The sequence below is a fragment of the Sinocyclocheilus rhinocerous genome, unplaced genomic scaffold (assembly GCF_001515625.1).
Source record: "Sinocyclocheilus rhinocerous isolate Xijiao unplaced genomic scaffold, SAMN03320098_v1.1 scaffold492, whole genome shotgun sequence".
NCBI classification, from domain to species: domain Eukaryota; kingdom Metazoa; phylum Chordata; class Actinopteri; order Cypriniformes; family Cyprinidae; genus Sinocyclocheilus; species Sinocyclocheilus rhinocerous.
Window position 1 is genome coordinate 1,294,341 of NW_015626069.1, and position 15,051 is coordinate 1,309,391.

A 15,051-nucleotide genomic window follows, 5' to 3' on the forward strand; every position below is an offset into this window, starting at 1 on the left:
TAGCCATTGACTTCCGTAGTATTTTGGAAATTCTTCAAAATATCTTTTGTACTCGACTGAAAAAAAAAAAAAAAAAACTCATACAATTTTGGAATTACATGAGGGTGAGTAATTGATGACAGAAATTTCATTTTTGGTTGAACTATTCCTTTAATGTGTGAAGCTTTTTAACCTCTTAACCTGCACGGGCCAGGCCGGAAGAGCGTGTTTAGGCATATCTGTACTTTTAATTACCTTTGTTTTATAAAAATATTCATCATAAACTATGCATCATTTGAAAGCTAAAACACTCAAGATTCATGTTCTGAACTTGTTTTTGAAATCAATACACCAGAGAGGAAAGGGTTAAATGAAATGATTAAGGACCGACCATTTAAATTAGCACCAAACTACTGACTGCAAAAATAAATAAATAAAATTTAAAACTTGGACAATTTAAATGTAAGACAGCTATACAAAATATGTATTTTTATTATTATTATTATTATTATAGGATGGATTCCAATCTTAAATCCCCTCACAATAAAATTGTGAAAATTATGCTGATAAACCATCATGACACTTCAATAACTATCATTTGTCAATCATTTGGGACGGGTAAGAACACTCAAATTTGGCTAAATCAATTTTGAATCACTGTATATTACAAATGGTGCCTCTGAATATTATAGTACATCTACATTTGTTTCAGATTTAAAGCTTGAATGTACAACAGGTTATAGACAGCCACAATTCTTGACCACCATGTTTCGATGTTTCTTGAGAATAACATTGTTGTTGTCGTCATAGAAGAGCACAGAGATGGGACTGAGTTTGGTTGGAGCGCAGCAGGCTTTGGGTACTTCATTTGGTCTTAGAAGATGAACCTGCCAAAAGAGTCAGTACATTTCGAAGAAGTCTCCTGGCATTGTAGTTCAGAAAATCACATACAGAAATGTCAAAAGTCAGATTACGTACCAGCAGCTGGATCATGGCGTGGTTTGTGGCATTCATACAAGAGCCCAGAGGATAATCACATTCCCCATCACAATAATATGCAGAATAACCTGTAGGGGCCAAAACCCAGTCCTGAAAAAATAATTTTAGAAATTAAATATTTAAACACTCTAACAGTACAGAGATAATGTTTGTATGTGTTTGTTCAAAACATTAATAGTGTGGATTGTTCAGTGACTCTTTCTGCAGGTTATATCAATGAGCCAGTAGGTGGCGACAAGTGAGTCACTGAATCATTCACTCAGTTGATTCGTTCAAAAACACTTGATTCAGTTAATTGTGTTTTAACTTAAGAACTTTTTCCATTGGCAGAGCAAAAATGTACAGATCAATTTTCAATACTGTGTCTAAAATGTAAGTGACTTATTATTTAACTTCTTGTTTGTTGTTTGAATGTGCAAATGTATGAAAGCCAGGATGTCTCACCTTCCAGCCAAGGTCGCTGAAGCTGACATAGAGTTCATGTTTCTTACAGGCCTGGCGTCCGCTGCTGGCATGATTTTGGTCTGGAATAAGTGAGACAATCGCAACTCAATGACAAATCATTTCATATGGTCCTTTAAACACAATCTGCCTCTTAAACTGCTTATTGTGGCTCACCAAATATGCCGGGTCTGTTTGGGTGTGGCAGGTCGTACTTGGGTTTTTTCTTGCGTGGATTGTTGTGTCTCAAAGCACGGGGTGGGCGGCAAGGGGCTTGACTGGCTCTGAAGAACGTCACCATAAAAGGCTGTTTAGAGCGCGGCCCGCGCCGACCCACCAGACCCACCCATGCGGCTGACAACGACCGGTCTGTGAAAACAAGATTTCAGTGTTTTACCATATGACCTATGACACTGAACGTGATTTGCTTCAATAGGTCAAAGCTTTGCCAAGATACAGACCAAATGTTTGTTGCTTGCTAGAGCAGAATTCAGTACCAGTTGGTTTGCAAAAATCAAAAACTCCTTCAGTAACTTTTGTGAGACTTGGTCTAAAGATAAATCAGACAAGATTTGTAGTAGGAGTTGCAGGAAAATGTTTAACAATATATTTAATTATTGTAAACATTTTAGTTTTTTATGCATTTGGCAGACACTTTTATCCAAAGCTACTTGTGTACACTCTATTCAAGGTATTCAGAATTGAACTCAGATTACAGCTTGATACACATTGATAGCGCCATGCTCTACTGCTTAAACTAGAAGAAGGCTACAATGAGCAATTGAGTTTAAAAACACAAATGGTATTGAGATTGAAAACTAAAATTAAAAACACCAAGTTAAATCAAGTTAGGTGGGGCAATTAAGGCAGAAAAAAAAAAAATTAGTCAAGACCAAAAAAGTTTATTTATTAATATTTTTATAGTATATTTTACTTTATATATTAAAAATAAAAGTAAAAATGAAAGATTATGTATTATCTCTATTTTTGTAATTTCTGTATTTATTTTAAAGGGGTCATATGGTGCGATTTCAAGTTTTCCTTTCACTTTGGAGTGTTACAAGCTCTTGGTGCATAAAGAAGATCTGTAAAGTTGCAAAGACTATTATTATTTTTTAGGTGTCACATGGTGTCAAACCCGTAGTGAGGAGCACCATCCAATGATGCTACCAGTGCTATTTAGCCTCCATGCTGTACATAAGGAATAGCTCACCCTCCTCAGTTTCTACATAAAGGCGGATGCCCAAGTTGCTCCGAGGGTGGAGAAGCCAGCGATTGCTCGCAGAAGTCACATCAAATGCCAGCCAACCCTCTTGACCCGCCGGCACAGACTGCATGTCCAACAACACCAGCTCAGGCTCCCTGTCAAATCACAAGAGCTTAATGTCTTTTCCATCATAATGACCGACAATGGATCTCAGTGACATTGATGAATGCACAAAAAACTACTAAAATGTCATTTAATGTCAAGGATTCTTGCTTCCTAATCACTAAAATCAAATGATATCTAGTTTCTGAATCAGATTCCGTATCACAAATCTGTATAAATGATCATATATGACTATGACCTGTGTCTTTTCTCCCTCTGGATTTCATAGACAGAGATATGGAGGGTGCGGTTTGCACGCCAACCCACGGTAAGAGTTTTATAGATGCGAAACTCAGCAGCGGTGACTGTCTCTCCCTGAGGAAGCGGAGTGAGATCGAAGCGGAACTCCTTCCAGTACGGCCGAGGCTGCAGCAGATCCTTCTCCTGCTCCACTGCGGTCAGAGACAGAGGCCAGAGAGAGAATTAAAAAACAATAACTACCACAGAGGAGCGTATGTGTTGAGTGAGTGTGAGGACACTTGAGACATGTTGGAGGGCTGATTGGCAGGAGAAGATGGGGAAACAAAAAATGGAACATTTGTTCTGGTGGAGCTCAGCAGATCGGACTGACACCCACGGCTGGGGCTCTGCAGTGGGGTAATTAGAGGCGTTGTGGAGCTGCTGCAGCTCAGCGCACCACCACTAATTACAGTCCAGCGCTGTATTTTTAGAGGAGTGCCCAACAGTATTTTCATCCACTTCATCTCATCTTTTTTCTGCCTTTCAGTGGGGCCTGTAATTCCCCACAGCTGTGTGCCCACTACAACATCACATGGCCTGATCTGGACTGGCCTTTGTAGATCCACAATAAAAGGAAAACACTATATTAAAAGACAACTGGCAGGAGTAAGAACTTGATTTTTATGTTTTTCTGAAGAACATCATGAACTCCAGGCCATGATGCTAGCGTGTTGTGAGTGTTCGCAACATAGATATGTATCTGTCCCATTTGACTGCGCCAAGCACGTAGACGCGACCACCATCTTTAACGGTCAACTTGACGTCATTCACCATAATAATCAATGAATATTCGAAGATGCCACAATCCTGCACAGCCGATGGTTGTAAAAACTGCCGGGATTTAAATTCCCAAAGAAACGGGATAACCTTTCACAGGTGAGAATGTGTTGGTTATGTTTTTAAATGTATTAACTCAATATTACAAGTTTTGAAACATTGGTAACTTTTAATGTTGAGTTAGCTAATGCGCTCCTCTTGTTGTATGGTGTTAGTAGGTCTACACAACAACATGTTGAGCTCTCTCGGCCACCGCACTCAAGGGTTCGCAGACCATCGGCTGTAATGGTGAATGACGTTAAGTTGACCCTTCGAATATGGCGGACGGCTTACGTATAGCGGCCCATAGAAACAGTCGCTAATGAGGCATCTACCTATACATATCTATGGTTCGCAATATGTCCGCCATGGGAAAAGTCCATTCTTTAAAATTAAAGTAGGGCTGCCCCCTATAGTCGACGAGAAGAGGCTTAGTTGAACAAAATTTTATTAGCGCTTAGTTGCAGGGACAAAAAAAAAAAATCCACAGGAAGTGGCAAAGTCACATGACGGAAAGATTATTAACAGCTGGTCTTCATGTGGTAATTACAGTACATCGGTCAGGACATCCAAATGTTTCGTTTTGTTCGGACCTCAATTGTTGCTTATCATCTGAAACATGTAAGTAGTAGCATCATTACATGGCCGCTCACTTTAACGTTAACCTAGAAAAATGTGCGCTATTCAAGAGTCTGTGCGGAGTTTGGAAGCTGAATAGTTGCGCGCTCACTCTGTGCGATCATTTAACTTAAAATACTCCAACAATTTTGGTCGTACAGATAAAAGTAATACATCTTTCAAATCTGCAAAAGGTCTACTTGAGCCTTGAGCGCTGTGAACTTGAGCGCATCAAAAAACAAAACAAAACAAAACAATAAAAAAACCATCCCGAAAACTGCAACCGAAACTCCATGCTTGCCTCACAGACATAAACAAATATATCTATATAAAGCAAAATGTCTACTTTTAAATGAACCAATTCAAATGGAAACAAATCTTTGCAGATTATGTAATCCGTATAAAATGTGCATTGTCCACTGTGGAGATGACGAGTCAATGTCGTCGACTTTGTCATTGCAGCCGAAAATACTGAAAACACTAGTTTATCAATTAATTATTATACTGTTAAGGCAGTCTTCTTGCAGTTTTTTCCCGATGGATTCATAATCATTACTTCTGCAGTGCGCTGTGGCAAGCTTCATGTGTGCGCTTGAGCGCTGATTTTAATGGCAATGGCAATTAAAGGCTCATTATTATGAATGATATGGTTTATTAATATAAACTTGCTTTAAATAAACAACTATTAGTCGATCAGAAAAATCTTTAGTCGAGGGCAGCCCTAAATATAAGTTCTTCATTTGATGGTCCTATGAGGAAACTTTAACATCCTTAGAAACTTTCCATAACACAAAAGGTTCTTTAGATTTTTTTAGATGTTCTTCACACTAAAAAAAGTAGTAGTAGATCTTTTAAGAACTGTTCACTGAAAAGTTCTTTGGGGAGCCAAAAATGGTTCTTCTAGGGAATCGTTGCGTAACTGCCCTTTTGGAATCTTTATTTTTAACAGCGAATGCACAAAATGTTTTTTATGTAGTGGAAAAAAGGTTCTTTTTAAATGCTCTTTAAATCAAGTAAAAGTAGTTCTTCTTTGGAATTGCTATGAAAACCCCCCTTTGGACCGTACAGTATATTTTCAAGAGTCTATTGGAAAAATTATTAAAATGTTCTTTAGCCGCTGTTAGAACTGTTCAAGTTTTTTTTTGCAGAACTTTAAAAAGGTTCCATGTCATCACAACAAATATGGTCTTTCGGAATCTTTATTTTCAAGAGTCTATTGTAGAAAGTTTCTTTAGATTATTAAAATGTTCTTCACACTATTAAAAAATGGACCTTTTACGAACCGTTATTTTTAAGAGTGTCCGATCAATTAGAAAAGCAAAAGCACACCTCTCCTCAAAGAGCCACATGATTTGAGGCATCATTCATGTTTGTAGCACAAACAGTAATGCAGCAAAGTTTCATAATTAGGGTTACAGGTTTGTTTAAATCACTAACCCAAGTATGCGCAATAATAATAGTGATGCCTGCCTTAGCAAACACCACTAGTTACATCTGAGAAAGGGGTGATACTGACCAATAATAGTGTGGCAGGAACGACGTGGAAAGAGAAGCAGGAATAGTAAATAGGATGTTAAACTGTTGTTTGTTTCGTGACAGATAAGTATCGTCTGTGTTTGGGCTGAGACAGGAAGAGATGATGGAGTGATTGTGGGTCTGTCTCAGTGAACAGACTGTATTATCAGTACACACTAAAAGCCTTGTCAGCTTCTCAAAATCAATGGCAAATGGCATTGTATATGAATAACTATCTGGCTTCCAATACAGTATTTTTGTGCTATAAAACAGCATTATTTATTGTACTCCCCAAAAAGACATTAGGGCACTGAAAGCAGACTTAAAATGTCATTGTATTAGCTAAAATATCAAACCAAGTGGTATTTGCAAACAAATGATATTACACTTGTTCTCATAACTAACCACTTTCTAGTTATTTTTGCAATGACATTTAAGTCAAGGTGAATTTCTGTGGACATATGGAAGCCTCTTACCTCCTCAAAAAATAAATAAATAAATAAATAAAAAAAGAGAAATGAACTAAAAAAATAAGTAAATAAATTAAAAATGCATTATTTACTGTAAATGTGACTTTATATCGAACAGTGTGATTTTGCTTCTTATTTTAAACTTGATCTCTAAGGCAGGCTTTCATATAAACCAGCGTTGTTACTGTTAACTAAATAGATATATATATACAAAATATATAATATTAATTGAAATAAAGCTAGAATAAAATATAAATATTAGATGAAAAATAAATAAAAAATAGAAATATTGCCTTGGCAACTAACTAAAATAAAATAAGCTGAATTTGAAGTGCTAAAACAAAAAACAAAAAACAAATGAAGGCTCAATCAAAATATTAAAACAAAAACAAAACAAAAAACAATAACAAAAGCACAGAACAAAATTACTAAAACTTTAAAATGAAAACTGAAAATATAAAAAATAGAAGCTTATTCATTAAAGATAATCTATAAATAATATATAGTATATATAAAAAATACTAAATTAACACTGACATTAAGTTCCAGTTCCAGTTTGACAAACAGAAAGTGTCCAAAATCATTTTTTGTGAAAGTATTTGTTGTTGCAACACACTTCTCAATGTGAAATGTACTGATTGCCTTGTCTTTCTTTTAAATAAATGACACTCGGTCTAATGCGTTATATAATACAATGACATTTACACATTTTCAAGTGTGGTTTATGTCCACACATGAGCCGCTGTATAGTAATTCATGTCTTCTGTAAGTGAAGTGCGTTTAACCCTTGCCAGCTTTCACTTACCCAGGTTGACAAAGCTCATAACCGTGTCGGCCTCGCTAACCACTGTGCCGAGGGGCGGCGTGTGTGTGCTTAAAGTGGGCAGCGCCGCATGACTGACCCCTTCTGGAGAGAAGCCCAAACCCAGTCCATCATCGGCCTCGTACGACACGGCATGGTAAAGGTCCAGCATGAAGAGCGGGGCGGAGGAAGGGGGCCGCAGAGGCGGGTGAGGTCTGGGCCGGCCGGGTAGACCCAGAATGGATAAAATCTCCTTCTGCATCTCCTTCTTTTCACGACCACTGAGCCTGCGGAAGCTGGAATGCACCACTCCTTCCACCTGAGCCCAAACACACAGCAGCACGCAGAGAGGGAGGAGGACAGGCAGAGGAAACAGTCGCTGGCGGCCTCGGGTTCGGCTGCCACAGCTCTCCTTCCTCCCTCTGCTGCGGTGTGAGGACACACACTCAACCACACTCTCCTGTTTGCCCATTGGTGTGGCAGAAGTGCTCTGCTCCATTGCAGCGGTCTATAAAGATCGTATTTGTCCCTCCAAAACCTCTGGGTGTTTACCCGACGTTGGTCTTCTCTGGAATGGTCTGACTACTGTCTTGAAGTTCAACTCTGAATAACACTCCGACGTCTAAGCCACTCAGATTCCACAGCAGTCATCATTATTTGAAAGAGTGCAATGTTTACTTCTACAAGCCACTCAGTTTATCGCCTTTTGACAGTCATTCCTCATGCTGTCATTTCATTTACCAAACTCTACAATGTGCTTACAGAGATGGACGACAAAAAATATCCTAGAAACTGGAAGAGAAAACAAACAGGTCTTCCTAGAAGCTCAAATTGGATCTCGGAATTGGACGGACTAAGCACAATGTGAAATTAAAGTCTTTAGGTAGAGTAAATAAAAACACAGGGCCTCACAAACATCAGGTTTCAAGGGTTTTTTTTCTTCAAAGGTTTCTGGATCAAACACAACACCTGCTTCTGCTCCTTTTGAGAAGACGAGAGTCACAACTCCAAGCTGATGAAATCCTCTATGTTTAAATGAAAAACCAAAAGTTACAAAACTCCCTTGCAGTAATCCATTAATATTGGGATTTAAATGTTTAATCCAATGGGTGGAAATATCCAAGACTCCTGAAAAATCAAAAATATATATATATTTCAGGATTTTGAGTGAGAAAATGATTTGTTCACCAGGATAGTGTTACCATCCCCAAATGTTTTTCTGAATTGTGAAGTTGCGAGATCCCAGTGAGCTGTGGTATTCTTAGCCTGTGTGCTGCTTGCGTTGAAGGCATAATCTGAACACGGGTGACCTCCTTCCCTCCAAGATACACACTTACGCAGAGGGAGTGTTTCCAACGACTGGATCCTCCGCCCTCTCTTCCCTAAACCCTTCTCACCTCAATCTCCATCTACTATCAAACTACTATCTTCTACACATACCTCACAAATTGCTGACAATTATCATGTGGTTTGGCATAAAGATGTTCTCAGATGTGATCCAACCTTTGCACAGACTAGAAATGAGTTTTTATGGTGACGGTAACATGAAAACTGTATTTATATTCTGTGGTTTCAACAATAGCCAAGGAGTGACAGAGCAACGCTGTCTTATTGAAGATATATATATGGAACCTTGATTTGCAAGTAATATATATTATGAATTACACAAAATATAAAATAATGTGTATAAATATTTATATAGATATTATAAAATTGTTGAAATTTAAAATAAAAATGAGGGCCATTGACCTGCAATTAGTCAACTACGCAAACACCCATATAAAGTGAGTTTTTTTAAAATAGGAAAACAGTTTGATAAAAACAACTAAAAATGCAAAAAATGAGGGATTATGTGTATTGATCTCAGTTGATTATAAGAATGAAATAACACTGCAGGACTGCGAGATGCCACGAGAACTCGGCTCGGTGGTGTGGATGGTGTTTGGTGGGAAAGGATGTGAGTGGGTTTAAATATTTGTATATAAACACAGACACACAGCTGCAGAATGGAGATGATGAAACCCCACCCTTCCCAAACCCCATCCGCTGCATCGGACCACCAAACATACACAGAGTCCAGTACAAACACACACTACTTAAGTGTGACCAACACACACGGCACAAAGGTGCTTCTATTCACTTGTGGGCCCGTTTCTGAACTCCCGAATGACTGTGTAAATCTTCTATAAAAGTGCAGTGTGTTCAAATCTCTGCACACACCAAAGGCTCATCCCCTTTTGAAGATTTAATGGGGTGTGTCATTATCTCTACTGCTTGTAATTACTGTGCCATTTCCTGTTAACTGTGGCATCCCTGCACGCTCACACGTCACTCAACAACACGAAAACCTAGACAGTTTTACTGCAAGCATTGTTTTAATACAAAAGAGAACAAAAAGGATTTATAATCATAACTTCTTTACTTTTACACAATTGCACCCCTGTTTCTCAGTCATGTCAAAAGAGTAACACAATCAAAAGGTGGATCCTTTCACAGCCCTCACCTCCCTCCCAAGGACACAATAAATAAATAAAAATAACTTTTCTTCAGGTATTCATATACTTCAGCTTGTCAACGACAAGATTCAAAGCGCTGTTTTTAACAGGGGCAACGCGAGCCGCTCCCATCATTCATTATTTAGGGTGCTTCCGTCACGAAAGAACAAGTAGGAAGCCACTTTTGACGTCATCTAAAGTTAGTCGCCGGCAAAAAGGCCACCATTGGAATCATTAAGCTTCCTGGTCAGTTATAACATCAGAAATGATCAGTCAGAGAACTTCATTACGTCAGGAGCGGACGTACAAAAACAAAACCAAGAGCGATTCCTGTTGTGTTAATACTAGTCATTCTTAAGAGTTGATATGATACTGCAATCACAAATAAATACAGCTCTTTATTCTAGAAAAGAAACAACGTCAGGATTATAAATTAACCTTGAAACAAACATTCACAATTGTAATCATTTTTGCATCCTGTGGAAAAGCTCTGTAACATGATGTCTGTAACAAAAGGACACAACTAGACTGTGTGGACACACAGTGGAGAAGACCGTCGGTGCGAGCGCATGAAACTCGTGTGCTGTGCACTATAGGAGTTCCTTTAAATGGATCACGTGTGACGTGAAGGATCTAGTCTTCTCATCACAAGAATCTTCACACCTTGGGAAGGCTAGAGATATGTATCCTCCTCCACTTCCTCTCCGTGTTACTGCGTTAGTTTACTATGACAGGAACTACCACACATTCATTCACACAAACATACAAGTGTCCAGTAGGAAAACGTCTCTGTTTTTAATTGATTTCCTCTAGTTTGCGGTGGCATAGACACCCAGGCGAGACTGGTCTGCATACCAGTGAAAAGGGCGAGTTTGTCCAACCAAACATCTCCAAAGTGACAACCATGCATGAGGTTTGGAGAGTGACGGGCGGTTGCATATTCATAGTGAAGAATAGTGAAAACCCCTGGTGCAGAACTGACGTCCCTCCTGAGTGTCTGTGGAGATATGTCTGCTCACACCGGATGTTCTCCATCGCACATTCAAGAAAACGCAATGCCAGTCAAATTAAGGACATGATGTAGAACACAAATAAGGCAGCATTATGGTAGGTATTGATCTAGGTGGTGCAGTAGTGTGCGGCTGCGCTAGACGCTGGAGGTGTTAAGTCTGGTCCTGTCTCGTCTGAGCTGGCGGAGCGGCACATTAGCCGTCTGAGAGAGGAAGGTGTTGGTGTTCTCCTCCTGCTGGTTAAATCACAACCACCTCAGAGTCAGTCACATAGACTGATAAGGTGGCGACTTCATTTCTTGGCCGCTGGTGTTTTGGGGCTGGGGGCCTTCTTGGAGATGGTGGGGATTTTAGAGGGTTTGGCCCCAGGCCGGCGAGGGGTGTCTGAGGTGTCGGAGCAAGCCGAGCGTGTCTCCATGAGCTCAGACGTGTCTGAAGCGTCGCTGCCCCTTCGGCTGCTGGCGCGGCTTCCAGCACGACTCCCTGCTCGACTGGCTGGGCCGCTCGTTGAGGACGGAGTGCGTTTGGTGTCTGATGAAGGAAGACGATTCAAGTTTAAGGGTACAGTAATACCATTACAACACCACAATCTAAAATTTAATACTTGGAGTACATTTATTTTTTTTTTTTTAAATAGCAACACTAATACTGTAACTAACCCATTACCTGATCAGTAATTGGCTAGTTTATCCAACATGTGGAATGTGACATTTTTTGTGCACTGTGCTTTACAGCAGAGCAAGCCACATAAACTGTAATTTATTAATTTGAGCAAACAGGCTTGTTTTGGATGGATCAATGAACTTAACACAAGGAGGTTTGTTAAAACAAACAACAACAACAACAACAAAAATATTAATCAATTTGTTTGAGTTCCTGCGCTAAACGTTTTTTCTTTATTTTTTGTTTTGGTACTGATATAGTGACTTAAATGCCACTGTTCATCACTGTATTTTGACTAACATACATTTTTGTGCTTTCTAGTCTCATTCATTTAGAATTTAGTGTAAATTAATTGTTACATTGTTTTGTTATACTAGACAAAAAACAATACCAAAGTATGCCAATAGACAGTAATATATTCATAATAGTGTGCTGCAGGAATGAGTCCTAAAACCAGTTCCATGGCCCCAAAGTCAATGCGTTTTCTGAATGGGGTTTTGGTTAAACAAGGTCTGTGGTTAACACAAGCTGAAGATATTTATTCTACAACATTAAATACATCAGTAAAACTCCCTTTGTGTTGTTAACAAGTGGCTAAATGGGACTACAGAGGTTGTCGGGGGCATTATACATCATTACCCCCAACAGGAAAACTCATCTACTCACTGTAACTGTTAATGGTGAGGGCATTGAAGTTGTAAATGAATATAAATATCTAGGGACAATCATTGATGTAAAACTGACATGGGATGTAAATACAGCAGCTGTTTACAAGAAAGGGCTGCAATGATTGTATTTCATGCGTAAGCTTCGACAGTTTGGTGTGGATACATATATGTTGGCTCTATTCTATCGTTTATTTGTGGAGAGTATCTTGACTTTCAGCTTTGTTGCCTGTATTTCTCACTGTCTGTAGTAAATAAGAACAAACTAAATAAAATTGTTAACATGGCTAGTAAGATTGCAGGTAAACAACACCATAGTCTGATAAAACTATGTGAATCTCGAGCTGTGAGGAAAAGCCATACAATTCTTCACGATGCATCTCATCCTCTTTGTGGTGAATATGAGTTATTACCATCTGGTCGAAGGTACAGGGTACCATTATTACGGACTGCCCGTGCACAAAGATCTTTTATATCATCCAGTATAGCTCTGTTAAATAAATTTTTGTGATATCACAGTTGTCATTTTACATCTATTGATAAAACTATGTGAATTTCGAGCTGTGAGGAAAAGCCATGCAATTTTTCTGGATGCATTGCATCCTCTTTGTGGTGAATATGAGTTATTACCATCTGGTCGAAGGTACAGGGTACCATTATTACGGACTGCCCGTGCACAAAGATCTTTTATATCATCCAGTATAGCTCTGTTAAATAAACTTTTGTGATATCACAGTTGTCATTTTACATCTATGGCAGTGATTCTGTTGTTGTGAGAGGGATGTTGTTTGATGCTGGTTGTATTTATTTGTAATGTGTTGTAACCTGTTGATGTTTGTATTTGTTAATTATTGTTGTTGATCACTGAAGAGTTGCCAGAGACACAAAAAGAATTTCCGAAAGGACAATAAACTAAACTAACTAGTCCACTTTAACAGCCTCATTTTGTTTATAGTCATTCTCTTGCAAACTATTTTTTTATAACTCAAACTTTCCAACTTGTAGATCTTAAAGACTGAAAGAGTGGTGGTGATTATGAAGTATTCAATTATAGCCTACCTTTAGCTTTTTACTCTAGCCGATTGTAGTTAGGATTCAAAATTCATAAAAGTTATTTGTGAAGATTATCTTGAACATGTAAAAATCACAAACTTATTGGTTGCAGCACTAAAATATACTGCCCTCTTAAATGGTTTCAATATTCAATACTTTTTGTTATTAGCTTGTAGTGTAGCTAACTATGTTTTTCAGAAGGGTCTGTTAGTACCTTCAGTTACACCTACATTCAAGTTGATTTGTATAAAGCTTTTCACAATACCGTTTCAAAGCTGCTTGTTACACTTTCAGTGTACTTTGTGATGTTATAGTTTTAGTGTAGCTTTCCCAACACTGGAGATTAGATCAATTCACATCAGTTTAAAAAATCTGAGTGAGTGAAGCAGTTTCGTACCGGAGCGTCCAGGTTTAGTAGCGGTTGGTGTTCCACCGTTCTCACCAGTTAAGGAGCCACGGCTGGAATGGAAAGTTGGTCTTTTCAGCTTAGATGTGGAGCCTCCCTATAAAAGCAAAGAGCGAACGTTTATTACAAAAGGCCAGATTTTTCCTGTGTAGCTACGGATAATAAAACTAACAGATAAATCTGGTCAAATGTAGCTAAAAGTAACTGGAATTTGTTTTCTGGAAAAATCCAGCTACTTTTGGTTACGTTCTACCAGACTCTCTACCAAGACCTGGACGATGAAAAACTGTCATCACATAAGATGGTTTAACAGAATGATTTCTTGATGAACATGAAATGAACTGAAACTGTTTCTCAAGCCAGTTACATCTGCCTGTTATCACACTGGAGACTAAGCTGCATAAGGTCACAGTTTACACTCTTTAGCAACATATAAGGGTCACAGAGTTTACGGAGCCATCTACCTCAGGTCCTTCCCAATTGTTGAGATCAGGCCGCACTTAAAGCTTTTACTGTTAGTGTGCTAGGGCACTGGGAGGGGGCAGTGTGTTACCTCATGCCCAGGGGTCTGGCTGTGCTCTGGGCAGGACTGGCACTTGGTTGGTGTTGGAGTTTTACTGTGTGCCAGCCAGGGCTTGGCATAGCCTTGAGATTGGGATTGGAAGGACTGGGAAATGCGGTAGCAAATAGGACGAGGAAGAGCCAAGTAGCAAAAAAGCAGTGGGAAGAAGCCAGGATAAATGGAAAAAGAGTAAAGTGGAGGGAGGCGATGCAGCATGGCAGAGAATAGTGTTTTTGTAGGTGGAGATGAGAACAAACAGGGAGGAAGGGTGGAGGAAGGCACATTTTCCAAGCAAGGGAGGGGAGAGGGACAAAAAGACAAAGAACAAATAAAAATCTCACAGATGACAATATGATTTTGACATGCAGAGACAGTAGTGATCATGTCCTGATCCCAAAACAACAATGTAAACAAACACCACAATCAGAGACGCAGAGAAACCATCCACCAAAAAGGAGACACCACACTGCTGATTTCAAGACATCTTAAGGATTAGTGACAGACTGATATGTCGGCCTTAAAAAATATTTTATAACAATATACATGCACACACACACTACCGTTCAAAAGTTTGGGGTCTGTAAGAGTTTTTTAATGTTTTTAAAAGAAGTCTCTTATGCTCACCAAGGCCACATTTATTTGATGAAATTGCAGTAAAAACAGTGATATTGTGAAATATTGTTACAATTTGAAATAACTGTTTTCTATTTGAATATATTTTAAAATGTAATTTAATCATGTGATGGCAACGCTGAATTTTCAGCAGCCATTCTAATATGCTGATTTGGTGCTCAAGAAACATTTCTTATTTTATAATATAAATTGCTGTGCTTAATATATAGAACAGCATTTACTTGAACCCGAAATCTTTTGTAAAATTCTAAATGCCTTCACTGGCACTTTCAATCAATTGAATGCATCCTTGCTTTAAAAAAAAAAAAAAAAAAA

General features: G+C 38.7%; 2 protein-coding genes across 3 annotated transcripts in view; both read right to left on the minus strand.

The window, feature by feature from the left end:
- Positions 1-107: 107 nt before the first annotated feature.
- On the minus strand, positions 108-8,225 carry LOC107710496 (bone morphogenetic protein 8A-like). The gene is made up of 7 exons (XM_016515283.1): positions 7,253-8,225; positions 2,988-3,180; positions 2,633-2,781; positions 1,597-1,788; positions 1,423-1,502; positions 958-1,068; positions 108-866 (listed from the first exon to the last, which is right to left on the minus strand). The coding sequence occupies exons 1-7, from the start codon at positions 7,746-7,748 to the stop codon at positions 717-719; spliced, it is 1,371 nt and encodes a 456-aa protein (XP_016370769.1). The 5' UTR covers positions 7,749-8,225; the 3' UTR covers positions 108-716.
- A 1,380-nt stretch (positions 8,226-9,605) lies between these two features.
- The window catches only part of macf1a (microtubule actin crosslinking factor 1a), a 201,704-nt gene continuing 196,258 nt past the window's right edge, over positions 9,606-15,051 (minus strand). For both annotated transcript variants that reach the window (XM_016515233.1, XM_016515239.1), the window contains 3 exons: positions 14,095-14,208; positions 13,533-13,638; positions 9,606-11,285 (listed from right to left, as the gene is read on the minus strand). In XM_016515233.1, the coding sequence (XP_016370719.1) occupies positions 11,047-11,285; positions 13,533-13,638; positions 14,095-14,208 (459 nt within the window). In that variant the 3' untranslated portion in view covers positions 9,606-11,046. The remainder of the gene's footprint in view (positions 11,286-13,532; positions 13,639-14,094; positions 14,209-15,051) is intronic.

What these genes read in the sequence shown, in the direction of transcription:
- LOC107710496 (XM_016515283.1), bottom strand. Translation starts at nt 7,748, where the DNA reads ATGGAGCAGAGCACTTCTGCCACACCAATGGGCAAACAGGAGAGTGTG. An exon ending in CAGAGGGAGAAAAGACACAG is followed by an intron (nt 2,782 to 2,987) that starts GTCATAGTCATA and finishes GTGATTTGACAG; the next exon opens with GGAGCCTGAGCTGGTGTTGT. An exon ending in ACGCCATGATCCAGCTGCTG is followed by an intron (nt 867 to 957) that starts GTACGTAATCTG and finishes CTCTTTTGGCAG; the next exon opens with GTTCATCTTCTAAGACCAAA.